The following is a 14,015-nucleotide window of genomic DNA, read 5'->3' on the forward strand; positions in this document are numbered from 1 at the left end:
ATTGAAACACTGTTGAGGCAGATAACAATGCTTCTTCTTCCTTCTGTTCTCTGAAATTCAATATTGTGTCCTCGGTTGATATAGTAAGCAGATAGTGTCACTCTGTGCAAAAAAGCATAAATCTTAGCAATGTCCCCAAGATACCTTTCTGGGTATTGATTACATCTCAGAATCTCTGAGAAATGGTCAAGGAGCTTTTTATTAAAGCCCATACACCATATTATTCATCCACTTTTATGATATATTATGTATGAACTTTTAAAAATTCATGGGCTCTGCTTTTTTTTTTTTTTTTCAAATAGAGTTAGCTTTGTGCTTATTTGGCAAAATCTTAGCCAGTGTGGCTTTCATGTTTCATTGTCAAAGAGAAAAGTAGCTTAAAAAACAAAAGTCACATGAAGATAGAGAGGAATAAAGAGAAATAAAGAGGACAAGAACAGAACATTGAACCTGTGTGTGCCTTTGATCTCGAAGTGTAGTAGTGTCAACAAAAATGTAATCTCCTTTGTAGTACGTATTATAATGAAAAGGCATTGTTTCAAAGGTTCACGAAAATGCTAACAACCCTTTGTATGATATGTAATTAAGCCTTCAGGTTAGGTTTTTCTAAGTGTATAGTTTTGTCTCTTTTATAGTCTGATTCAGTTCTCTGTGATGTCTAGCAAAAATTAGGTATTTAAATTGTAGTATTACATTCGGGCCTTTGTACTCCAATTTCGTTAAAGGTAATGATTTAAAAGTCATGATTACAAAAAATTAACATTTCACCATGTCAGTTAATAAACCCATATACAAGTTAAATGTATTTAATTAATGCATCATAAACTTACAATTTAAAGTACTTTCTGAGAGAATTTAGAGAATAAAGGCAAATTGCCAGAGAATATTCCAGTTCTTAGTAATCTGAATGCAATCTAGATGTTGGGTAGGCATCCTAACTCAGAATCTCCAATGGCATGATATTTTTTGCACGTTTTCTTATCTCTTCAACAGTAAAGACAATTACAGTAATATATTGGTCTTTTGCTTCACTTTTATATCCTCTTTTCATATTGTTAAAACTAGAAAACCAAACATGCCTTTCTTCTCTTTTGGTGCAAAGGAAACGAAGCAAGGGGATGGACAGGCCCACACACTAGTCAAGGTGATAGGAAGGGAAGGCAGTACTTTTCACTGGGCTCCGATCCCTTCTTTTCTCTTATAGGATGTTCTTATTGGAAAGGATTATCCAGGCATCCTTCCCTTCAACACTATGATGGCTAGGACATAGCTTAGTATAAAGGGCAGAAATTTGACATAACATCTTTTTCCAGTGCCACAGCTGAAAGGCTCTGAAATAGCCAGAGCTGGCATATGCTACCATTGGCCTCTGTTCAGTCAGCCTTACAGGGAACGACGCCGTCATGGCTGTGGCAGCTGATGAGAGGGTCTCCCATGGGAGCCACGGTGTCAGAAATAAAGTGTAATTTGTCTCCACAAAGCAAAAAGTCTGCTTCAGAGCTAAAAACAAAGGCATCATCCTGCGTCTGATGCTGAAACATGTATTCCTCCCAGAGTCAACAGATTTAAAGGCTATTCCTCCTGCATCCATTTGACTTCCTAGGAGGACATGTACCAATAACTCCCAGAGGTGAAATGTGCTCTTTCTACCTCTAAATGATTTTCCCATTCATAAGTTTGGCCTGTGACAGAGAATAATGATTTGCCCTGTAGTTAAGTTTGTCAAAAACAGAACATTATTATGTCAGCTCAGCAATGAACAGCTGTACTGATGAACTCCTCAGCAGTAAAAATTCTGCTCTCCCATTTAACCAAAAGCTGTTCAGCCCTAGCAATAATAAATGGGAGGTTGTGGAGGAATAAGTGGAAGAAATGAGCAGAAGTCCAATAAACATGCTGGTGTATGAGAAATGCGTACAAACTGAACATTTTTCCAGAGATTTGCATGAAGCAGCTGCGTCTGTTGCATGTGTAGTTTTGATATTTCTTTTGTGGATCCTGTAACTTCAGATTTCTTGTGACTTCCTGAATATAAAGGTAAATTTTTCATCTATGCAAAATTAATTGGGGCTATATCCATGTGCAAAAAGCAATAAATATTTGAGGTTGCACAATCATACTCTGCCTTAATGAAATTCAAACCAAAGTTTTATGAAATAGAGTTGTGTCATTCTTTCTGGTGTTACTGGTAATTAAAAAGATGTCAGATTTGGTAAGGAAACTGGAGAATCGCCTAAAAGAACAGTGCGGGCGCTTAACGTTAAAGAAGCTCTAACATTGTTAGGCACAAGAGTATTAGTTTGGAAACAAATTAAAGTAATCCTAGATACTCCTACGGAGGTTTAATATTTTACCTAAAGTGCTATCTGCTCTTCATTACTCTCTTCCTCAAAGCTGGCACTTAGTCACAGTCAGCTGAAATTGCATTTGGAGAGGGGCGATAACTACACAAGTACTAAAGGCAGCCATAAAGTGTCAATAAATTGCATAAGCAAGAGGCTTCAGCTGTCTGCAAGTGACACAAAGATGGATTGTCCTACGTCAGAGAGTTTCTTAGACAAAGCTTTGAACTAGATAGGAAACCAAAATTAGACTGTAATGGAGAGATTCCATTCTCAGTGGACATTCTGCTTGGGATACTAAATTAATTTACCTTGTCTAGGGTGTACAGCCTCATCTGTTACATTCCAGGGCTATAATGCAGTTGTCAAGATGTACTTGTATTCTTATAACTTTGTTTTCTGTATCTTACTGGAGCATGCTGCTTATGTACAAAGCATAATTCAAGTAGACTCAGAATAATCTTTAGCAAAAGAAGAGGACAATACTTGTTCAAGAATAAAGAAAAAACATGGAGGATCGGGGATTTTTCCCCTGACAAATGAAAATATTAGCAATTTTTAACTTAGTTCTCTATATGAAAATCACCAGACACTAATGGCGTAGTAGGAAGGTGTAAGTAGCTTACTGGCTTTTCTTTGTCCTTCTTAATCAGGGGGAAGTTAAACGATCTTTTTCCAGCCATGAGATATTTCTATTTCTTCTCATGTTTTAGGAATGCCAGCAGAATGTGAAATCCAGTATACCTGTCTTGAAATGCCAGAGTCAATTAAATACGACAGGTCCTAGCCGCCTATATCCCCGGAGCAGCTGCAGTAGCAGTGAACTCTCCCTCTCAAGTGCTTGCAGTGAATATTCCAGTGGTTCCTCCTACACTTGGAATGATGGGAAGACATGCAGCAAAAGGGTAAATGAAATTAATTTGTTTCATTTGTTAGCTTAAGCTGACTTTCAGATTTTTTTATATATTTTTTAATTTTCTTCCTTCTTTTGTATTTAAAACAGTTGTCACTAAACTCAGGAGTTCTCTCCCTGCCATCTCCCTCCCTCTCACTCTCCCTCATTTATTTTTTTTAACAATTCCTTTATCACTCCAATTTGCTCGCAGTTTCCTCATTTATTGTGACATTTATTCTGTCTTTTCACAATCCAAATTGTTCTTCTCCTTCTTTATCTTAATCCTTCCATTCATATTGTTCTTCCTACAGGTTTTAAATCCACTGCAGCTTTCACACCAGTATGAAATCCTGCATTAAAAAAGAACATTGCTATTAATAGCAATGGATGAAACGTAATGCCCTATGCACTCCTAAATCTCTTTAATAAAATGGTAACGTTTTTATTAACGGCACTTGTGAGTAATATGTGAGTTCTATTTTGTTTTGACAGTCATCCGTGAGCTGGGATAAAAGAATAAGCATTGGTTCTTCACTCCCAAGTAACCTCTCAAGTCCTGCAGATGATCTACCTCCAACTCGTGTCAAGGAAAACCACATCCTAGAAGGGCTGAAGAAATTACAGAAGCAAAAAATATTACTTGAATCACCTTCAGTAATATCAAAATGGGGTTACAAAGACTGCATGAACTCCAATGAAGGAATATATTCCCCTGGTGTTAAATGTGGCAGCCATAATGAACAGACTCATTGTAAGCCAATGGAGATGGGAAGTATTTGCATTGAACATAAAACTTTCTCTTATGATTCAGATTCACATGATGATGCAGATGACGATTCTTCATCCTTATTATTGCTGCAGGAAGTACCCAGCAAAGACTGCAGGATCTATTGTAACAAATTAACTCACAGTGTTTCTGACAGTCTCTTTGACTGGGACCCTAATAGGAAACATTTGCCAGAAAGAAGTTCATATTTTAATTCAAAGGAAAGACCTGAAAAATTAACTAGTTTTGTCAGTGAATTTCAGGCAGAAGTAAAACTGTGCACCAGAGCAAAGCTGCCTGAGTTACAGTTAGATCAAAGCCATGCTAATACGGGCTGGAAGGACCTTAATTTTCAGCTTTCAGATACTGATGACAATGAAGTCTTGGATGAATTGCGTATAGAAAGCAGTGATGAGAAGAGTCCATCAGATCTATTATCAAGTCCTTTTTCTGAGAAGTACACAAAGAACTCTGACGTCCTCGTAGTCACAGAGAATTCTCAGTTTACTGACAAAGAGGAAAAACAGGTATCTGCTCAGTCAGATATTAGGCCAAAGACATGTAATTTCATTAAACAACAAAAGGTCATAAAAAAGACCTCTTCTGAAGAGTGCATTACCGTAATATTTGATGCCGAGGATGGTGAGCCTATTGAATTCAGCTCGCATCAAACTGGAGTTGTCACTGTAACAAGAAATGAAATTTCAATCAACCAGCCACAAACTAGGTCCAGTGCTGAATATACTGAACTTATACCTCAGGGAATAACTAATTTGCAGACAGGAGGCAGTGCTAGAAACTACACTGCTTTAGAAGGATCTGAAGATAAAACCAAGAACACTCTTGAGGATAATACAGGTAATAAAAATACGGTTGTCCCCCTGACCTGCAGTGAATCTTCACGCTGTGGAAGAATAATACTGCAAAATGCTCCACGGCAAAAAATAGCGAAGCCAGTGAATGAGGTATCATACAAGGCCAATTCAAGCTTCACTGTTCATACAGGAATCAATCAAAAGCCAAACTTGACTAAAATACCCAGCAGAGGGAAATTTTCTCCGCAAAAAACTATGATGATGGAGAGCCAGGAGACACCTGTAGCTACATCAGTGAGCCATGCAACCCTTGAAAAATCACCTGCTCTGCCACCTGTAAAGCTTTCCAGAGTCAAAAAGGCCCAAAGTCCACCTCATAATTTTGACTCAAAAGTCGACTTCCAGGTTCCAAAGCCCCCTGCCCACCTCCTGCCCAGCTCAAAGCGTCCAGGCAGGGCCAATGGGACAAAGTATCCAAAGAGTCAGAGCCCAGCATCACCACTGTTGCCTCAGCACCTTATAGAGCCCAGTGACTATGGAGAACCTCCAACCAGAGACTTTCATTGCGACTTGGCAACTGTAGAAGCCCGATCACCATCCCCACCCCTTCCTCCAGGCAGGTCAACATCCCTGTTGATTCGGCCTGATTATGCTCATTCATCACCTGTAGCTGTAAAGTTTGAAGGAGCTGGTCCCAGTGAAACAGCAAAAAATATACTGAAATCATCACCATTAAAAGGAGCTGTGAACTCCGGCTTTCATAATCAATCTAGTCATGAACTGCAAGCAAAAGCTGTATCTTCTGGGGCCAAAATTGAGTTATCTTACCTTCAGGAAAATGCAGAAGCAATTATGCAAAATAAATGTGTATCTCAGCAACCCCATACTGCATGCCAAGGACTTTCCAAAGTTTTCACAAAGCAAGTCTGCCCAAAAAGCCCTAATCAGCCAGGTCTCCACAGGAATCGTGAGCTCCTGAACACAAACTTTCAAACAGACAGGTCCTTTCCCCTGGGCTGTCCGTCACTGGAAACAACTTCTTCAACAGAAGCATATTCCAGCAAAAAAGATATTTCCAGTGACAGTGGGGTTGATCAGCCTCAAAAGATGCCAAACATTCTCCCCACAACTCCTCAGTGTCACGCCACAAGCACAAGCGAGCCCTTACTATCTCAGGTAAACAATTCCCCATTGTCATCCTTTCATGGTAGCGACACTGCAAATGCTACACAAAACTCTAATGAGAAAGGAATGAAAACCCGTCTCCCCGTAGGACTGAAATTATTTGTCAAATCTCCTCAACTTCTCCGAAAGAGCTCTACCGTCCCAGGGAAGCAGGAAAAAGACAGTATAAATGCAGCTTCCAAAAGCAATGTGAGTTCAAGTAAGTACAAGCAAAATGAATGCCTAACCACCAGAGGTGCAATGGATGCTGAATTAAAAGACTCTAAGTCTGATATCGATATAAAAGATAATTTTACTGTGGGACTTAGTATGGATACAGCATCACCTCAGCCACATGAAAACTGCAGCTTGGTGGTAGACAGAGTAGATGGATTAGAAAGCAAATTAGTTAAGAGATCTGCTTCTTCCAGCAACAAGTCACACTTGAAACCAGCTCTGGGCATGAATGGAGCGAAAGCTCGTAGTCAGAGTTTTAGCATTCATACAGGGGAAAAGCCATCTGCTCTTGTTACAGAAGGTCTTGGAAAAGTACGGACTCAGATTATTACAAATACTTCTGACAGAGGAAATTCTCTAACAAGGCAGAACTCAGCCATGGAAGGACTTCAAATCAAAGCCATTCCTGGGTCAGCAGTGACACAAGAGACTCCTTCAAATGCTTCAAAAACCACTGAAAATTCGTACTCTAGACAAGGTTTTCTTGGAAATAAGAGTAATTGCAATAGCCAGCATGGAAGCCCAAGCAAACTGCCATTCAGATCGTCTCCAAAAGTAGACTTGTTTCACAGCACTTCAAAATGTGATGGAAACAAATCATTTTCTCAAAAGGATGCACGCAGTCCATCTGTCCAGAGTGAGAAAAACAGTGAAAATGTAAAACATGAAGCTCTAAATAAAAAAAGCATTTTGCCTGCAGAATTGGAGTTAGAAGCATCAGCTACTGCATCTTCCAAACAGATTTCATCATTTCAAAGCTTGGATGGAATGAAGTGTCCTCATAAACTGGAAGCAACAAAATCACAAAGACAGCAGATGTCTTTAAAGTTAGCAGAAGCCTCTGAGGTTACTGATGTTTTCAGTTCGCCTGCTCTACAGCCTACAATAGAGGAGAAAGTCATGTTATGCATCCAAGAAAATGTCCAGAAGGGTCAGGAACAAAACAAATCTCCCACTGTGGAGACTAAACAAAAGACAGGGCCCTCTATAGCTAATTGGTTTGGCTTTCGAAAGAGTAAGCTCCCAGCACTGAGTAGCAGGAAACCTGATGTTCCTAAAACAAAGGTAGAAAAAAAAGAAGCAAAGGTTTCAGGATTTGGAATTAAGCAGGCAAAATTAGAGAGAAGAAAAGAAAAAAAGCAAACTGAACAACGCTGTGAAATGGAAAACGAAATTAACAGGAAAACAAACAATGACATTTTAGGTGATGCTATGGAGAGTAAAATTTTGAAACCATCACAAAACACGTCCGGCCACATTGGGTGTGAACAAGTCAGAGGTTCCACCACAGCTGCATACTCACCGAAAGACAGTTTTATGAAGGAACTTTTAAACAGGTATGGGATATTTTGTTGTGCCGTGTAACTTTGCTGGCATCCTCAGATGCTAAGTTCAATGTATGTTCCTCTTAGACTAAGAATGGATGGGAGCAATCGGTTTGTAAACTATCAGGACTTTCATCTTTAAGGGAAAAAAGTATTAATAATGAAATGATAATTCTGTTGACTTTTTCTTGTTAACCAAACCAATGGTCTTTGAAATTAAAGAATGGGAAGTTACATCCAAGTTGATAGAAATACGAAATTATTGTAGAAATCAAGAATGTAGGCAGACGATGTGTAAATATAGAGGATACTTAGGTACATCTTTTAATGAATTCCATTTCCATGTATTCTAACCAGTAAACATGTTTGGAAACTAGTCAGAATTAGTTACATTTCTAGCTACCATAACCTTTGGTCACAGAAGAACGTAGCAATTGCTATATTGTGTTTTCACATTTGCCCCACAGCAGTCACAAATATAAAATAAATCATTACATGTGAAAGACTAAATTGATATACTACCTGAAATTGCAAGTGACAGATTTGATCAAGGCTAGTTAGAAACATTTATCACTCAAAGGTCTAGAGACAGAAAGATATGGAGAGGTTACTTTAAACATTAAAGGAATGGAAAAGTAGAGTGATTGAAGAAGGGCAATGTAATTTATCAGAGGAATCACTCTCTACCTGCAGAGTTGATAAGAAAGCAGCTCAGCAGACAGAAAGTGGATCAAATAATGTTTCCTACAGGAGTGTGTCGAAGGGCAGCTCCCAGGGCTCCTCTCTTCACAGCAACTCTATCAGCTCTCAAGGAAACCACAAGAAAAACAGCAACACAAAAGCTGATATGGAAATGCAGAATCAGACCCTGGTAAGTGCTTTAGAACATGAAAATGTTATTACCTTCTTTTTAACTTCTGGATGTGTTCCTTATTGCCAGTACAGACAAACAGGATAATAACTGTTTATATATGATTTTGTGCAGCGAGAGAATTGTGAATTAATACCGAAGTTGGCAGCTTGACTATAGGCCAGATTATACAGCTAGTCATGAAGGTCCTACTGCTTCTGCTGGCAATTCAATTTCAGTGGAGATATATGCACAGCGATGTTATAATCATACTGCAGTACAGTGTAATAATAGGACCATTTTCTTTTTTTCCATTTTTTCCCCTTTCCCTGAAAATTGCATGCCTGCCAGTGTTGAACATTACTCTGAATGTTATAGAAAACATTAAGCCCAAAAAGTGCAATGCTGGTGGGGAAAAGGCAAAGCATTTGACCACACTGGGGAATATTTGTCACTTAAGAAGGAGTCTTTCAAAAGCAAAAGCATACATTTCACCCATGACTCTGTACCGTGGAAAATCTCCCTGTTAATGCCTTGTAGTTAGTTTTACATTTTAATAAGGTACTAACTATACCTGATTTTTTAATTTACCTAGCGAATATAGCAATGTTGTGATTTCGAAGAAAAATAATTTTATTTTCTGTTAGCTGCTAGATTCTGATTCTTGAAAGGGTATGTGAGTGGCTAACTTTTCTGTACCTTGAATAGTGTAAGCACAGCCCAGGACTGTAGCCTAAAGTGAAACCGAATGGGTGCCCTTCCTTGTGAAGCTTTTAATAATTAACCTTGGAATTTAGCGAGTGATTTCTTGCCCAGAAAGGGCCTTTCCCATGATGTTTTAAAGCCCAAGCACCATGAGAGCAGAGATACTTTGACTTGATCTCATGTAATTGAACTTCATAAGCATTCTTTTCTCATTCCTGGTAGCTGTCTTGACCATATTATTATGATTGTTATTACAAATAATCACTTTTCACAAAATAATCTGAAAATTTATGCCAAATATATATATACTGAACATGAAGCTACTACTTCTGTTCTGATAAAACTGAATTATTGAAGTACAGCACATGCAACTATTCCATTTTAGAGAATTTGAAATACATTTGGGGGGGGATGTGTTTCAAGGTTAAAACAATTCAAAAAGCTTCATAATGGGAACTGGAGAAACTCTTTGTTGTTGTTTCAGATGGTTAAGTCTGAAGTATGAACACACATGGTTTCAACTTCAGGCAAAAGATATTTTACCTCAGTGCAAATGTCTTTCCTAAGAATATCCACAAGGTCATTTTTTAAAACTTAAAGGGAATATGCGCAGAATGCGTGTGTTGGAAAACTTTTTTCTCCTGACTATTGTGGTATCATCTCTTCTTTGAAAATGTAGATGTCTCCTGCATTATAAAACCACAAATTATAAGCGTATCTAAGGCTGTCCTTGTAGTGTCACGGAAAGGAAAGAGAGAGAATGAAAGTCTGGAAATGTGCAATATGCAGGAAATTCAATCCAACTGATCTAGAACTTTGATAGCAAAGCAGAGCCCCTTATCAGAGCCACTCAGTTTAACTATGCCCCATTTAATATGGTCCTGACAGCTTAGGGTATATCTTCACTGTACAGAAGTACAAAAAACCCTGCACATCGCTTCTACAATTTCTTTCTAACTTATTATTTTCTAATGCTGTAATAATTTGCTGTGCTTTTTGTCTGTCAATTTGTGCAGTCTTTCTAAATGCAGCAATAATAGTCGTTTAGGACTTTAAGTGTATCTTCAAGAAACACACTTCAGTTTATTAAGGAACTACAAGATTGCCCTTAATATATATAAATAATGGAGAAATCCTAATTATTCTGTTTAGCTTTTTAGGACACATTAGTCACAGAGAAAAGGCATTACCTATCCTATACCACACACTCTTTTGTTCGCTGAGAATCAAAGTATTTTTAATATTGTTTTGGGAGATTGAGTTGCATTATATGCTTCATCTCTGTGAGTTTCATGTTTTGTTTTTGCGGCATTCAATTCCTGAATGAAATATCTAGTGCTAAAAGGCTGAAGACATCTAGAATAAAGAGAATAAAAACATGCTTTCAGTTGTTAATGCTTACTTCTGAAAGAAATATACCATAAGACTCCAAAGTATGTGAGATTTCATCTTGTCCTCCAAACTTGCACAAGAAAAACAATAGAAAGTCTGTAAATTCAAAGTTCATGCATCTTATTACTATCATTTTCAGTTATTCTTTGGTGTCAGCTTCCTTTGAAGCAGATTGCAAAGGACTGGGATATAGTTGAGACTGAAAACAGTCGCGTGTGGTAGAACAGCCTATTGTGCATTTTTTTGCTTGTATGAAGACAAAATGAATACTTTTGGAGAAAAGAGCATAAATCTTTTGCAAAGCCCTAAACTAAGAGCATTTTTTTTTCTTCTTTGAACAGTGCAAAGTGCATTTAGTGACACAGGTACAGTGCAGAAACTGCATATCGTATATACCTCTTATTTAAGTCTAGCCATAACATTTTAAATATTAATTTTATAGAAAGTTTTTCCTTTAAAGCCCATTTAATTTTTGACAATTAAATTTCTTCTTTTATGATGTGCCAGGAAAAGACTTGAGGCACTATTATGCCATAGCATATGCACTAATTATATCTGATTTCTGTTCATACAAGGAACACGATTGCTTGACTGCCACTGAATTTATGGAAAAAGCAATGTTCCACCAATAGCAGCCTTGTGCATTCACCTTCAAAGGGATACACTTCCCGTTAGTGTTCATCAAAAAAGCACTTTGCTCTAAAGGCCAGCCAACAGAAATACATAATCCTTTAGCCTACACCAAGGATGTTCCATGTTCCTGAATACTTTTTCATGTCCTTGGCTGAAGCTTAAGGTGAGATACAATCATTTTTGTGCCGCACTGCTTCATTTCACCTTTGTGATTTTATTACAGCCCAGTGTAATTTAGAAAAGCCATGAGCTTTACTTTGTGAGGTGGAAGTGTGGCACCAAAATCAAGACACCAGTTTTGTATAGCACTGTCAGCCTGTAGTCTGTGTGGTTGGGGAACACCCAAGATCTATCCTAATATTGTGAACTGTCCCAGCACTAGCAAGCAACAGACTGCCATATGCACATGTGAGAGATGTTTTTGGCTGTATTTTGATGCCAAATAGTTATGCACCCTCCTCTTCATTTTCCATAGCCTGAAAATCCTCATTTCAGAAGAAAAAAAAAAGAAAAGAAAAAAAAAAAAAACAAAAGATGTAATTAAATACCTGGGATTAAGAGATTATAAATGCACTTTTATAAATATAGAGAGTAAATCTTTCATGTTTTACTGAGGCTAGTCACAAGAGGTCAATAGGGCTACTACTTCAAGCCAGACAAGCAAAATATATACAATGATCAAAGATATGTCATGCAAATGATGATAAATTCTGCTGTTTTAGATTACAGAATGTATCTAATGCTACTGGAGTGTGCTATAAGTGGTTTAAATGGCAGATAGTGATTAGCAAACAATTTAAGATCTGTGAGATACTGACAGTAATTTTTTCTGCAGGGCTGGCTTTCTTCTCAGCACTCTACAAGTATCTTCATTCTTGTTTGATTTATATACCATAGCAGAAAAATATGTCCCTAGCATCTGAATTATGGCCACTCGTGACATGTAATTGAGGGGGTTTTCACTGTGTTATAGGAAGATACTGACCTTACATACACGCTTTGGAAATACTCATGCAAAAGAACAGGGCAATCTAGGGGATCTGAATAACACATACTTGAAACAGGTTTAAAGAGCTCGATATAAGAGCTCTTAGTGAATTCTGAAATTTGGATTTTCTCACTGTTTAGCTAATAAAATGTTTTTAAAGAGATGCAGAAACAAAAATGCCAAAGTTAAGTGCTTGGAAACTGAATTAAATAAGGAATCACCTATTAAATTCACTTTTTTTTTTTTTTTTCTTTTTAGCATAGCAACTGAAACATGGTATTTTTCAAGGAAAAACAAGTATGAGGTCAACAGTCCTGAGTGTAATTCTTGATTCTTAGTTTTTTTTTAAATGCAGAAAAATATTTTTTCTTCAGAGGAATTGCATTTTCCAAGGGTATTTTTTGACTACTGCATGTTGTGACTTTTAATGAAGTTAAAGTTGTTGTCCTCTGATATAATTAATAGAATGGGACAGGCTATATACTTCCACTCTTAGCTGCCCTGTAACTTTACTGTGGTTTATTTCTGAAAAGATGTTCAGTAGTTATCATATAGCACCATAAGCAGAGTCACAGATGTTCCTCACTTTTGTCATTGTTGTACTATGTACAGGCTAAAGTAGTGACAGAAAACCTGCAAGAAGAAGAGGAGGACACCATGACAAGGACTACATGTCAGAGTCATGACATAGGTACAACACTATGTTTTACACTGGATTTTATTGCTGTCTCCATTCATAGAAAAAAACATGCTTAATCCTCATTACTTTATTTGTTTGCCCACCTAATGCCAGTTTTAGCATTCATTTAGCTCTGCGTTCATCACCAGTCAGATTTCACCAACTATATAAAAGATCAGTACATGCCATTACTGATTGTGGGTCAAAGCAATATTTGATAGAAGAGCTTTGGAATCTGACTATGAAATACCATTTCAGTCTCCAAAACGTGGGGCTTACATACAGTGACCTAACTCAAGGGATATTGCGCATGATACTTTCAGTGGAAATAATACTGATTTTCTGTAACTCTGCAGTCTGTCCTTGAGTTTGTAAGATTCAGAGTAAAATTCCAAATAGCAGAATAACTGTGATAAACTATCCCAGAGTGGGTACCAAACCAGGTGTCTGTTCAGCAAACATTGAAGTTGTAATTGCAAATATAGCTGCCCTTGCTCTAAACTTTTCAGGAGAGTGGCACCGTCAGTCCTTCTTGATTGGCAGGTACTAATTTTTAACCACAGGTGAACTTTCAATACTTGTTATAAAATATCTAATAGACAACGGAGGATGAAACAGAAGTTTGTTTGAGATCTGTAATAGAGCAATGTGTCACCAATATATAATCTGCTGCAGTAGTTAAAATCTGATTCAGTGTTTTCAGGACACTGTCAGTAACTGTACTAGCCCAAAGCTCTTTCATTTCACTAATGCTCTCAATCCAGAAAGTGGGGCTGAACCAGAGGTATCATGTTGAAACACATTTCTCTTTGGGATAACGTTTGTGTGCCTTGTTGACTTGTCCAATGTTTTCAGTCCTAATATCAAGTAAATGAACTCTGTCTTCCTTGCAGCAGAGATCCCTGAATTCTCTGATCTCTAGCAACCCATCCAAAACTTGGCTCTGTTACAGTAACTAAATAACAAGAACTTTGAACAATGCACTGTAAGACTGTGATGGGGCTCTGCAGCTGGGTAGGTGCAAGCCCTGAAAAGTTAAATACTTGCTGCTCCCTCTAAGAATAAAGGCCTTTCTTTCTGATACTAGAAATTGCCAAAAAGAGAATAACTCACTTAAGTTGGTTCAGAATTGTTTTGCCCTCACTCCCAGCCCCAAAGTTCTGAAAACTTTTATTTTGAAATATTTTGGTTTTGTTTTTAATCCAGTTACTGAATAAGAAGAAA

At 37.7% G+C, this 14,015-nt stretch overlaps 1 protein-coding gene across 8 annotated transcripts in view; it reads left to right on the forward strand.

Annotated features, from left to right (window-relative positions):
* Positions 1-14,015, forward strand: part of NCKAP5 (NCK associated protein 5) — a 431,207-nt gene that overhangs the window by 366,271 nt on the left and 50,921 nt on the right. For 7 of the 8 annotated variants that reach the window (XM_032189919.1, XM_032189920.1, XM_032189918.1 and 4 more), the window contains 4 exons: positions 3,056-3,247; positions 3,730-7,556; positions 8,238-8,415; positions 12,725-12,803. In XM_032189919.1, the coding sequence (XP_032045810.1) occupies positions 3,056-3,247; positions 3,730-7,556; positions 8,238-8,415; positions 12,725-12,803 (4,276 nt within the window). The remainder of the gene's footprint in view (positions 1-3,055; positions 3,248-3,729; positions 7,557-8,237; positions 8,416-12,724; positions 12,804-14,015) is intronic. The other variant, XM_032189922.1, reaches the window with a different exon arrangement.

This window comes from Aythya fuligula, chromosome 6 (genome assembly GCF_009819795.1).
Source record: "Aythya fuligula isolate bAytFul2 chromosome 6, bAytFul2.pri, whole genome shotgun sequence".
Lineage (NCBI taxonomy): Eukaryota > Metazoa > Chordata > Aves > Anseriformes > Anatidae > Aythya > Aythya fuligula.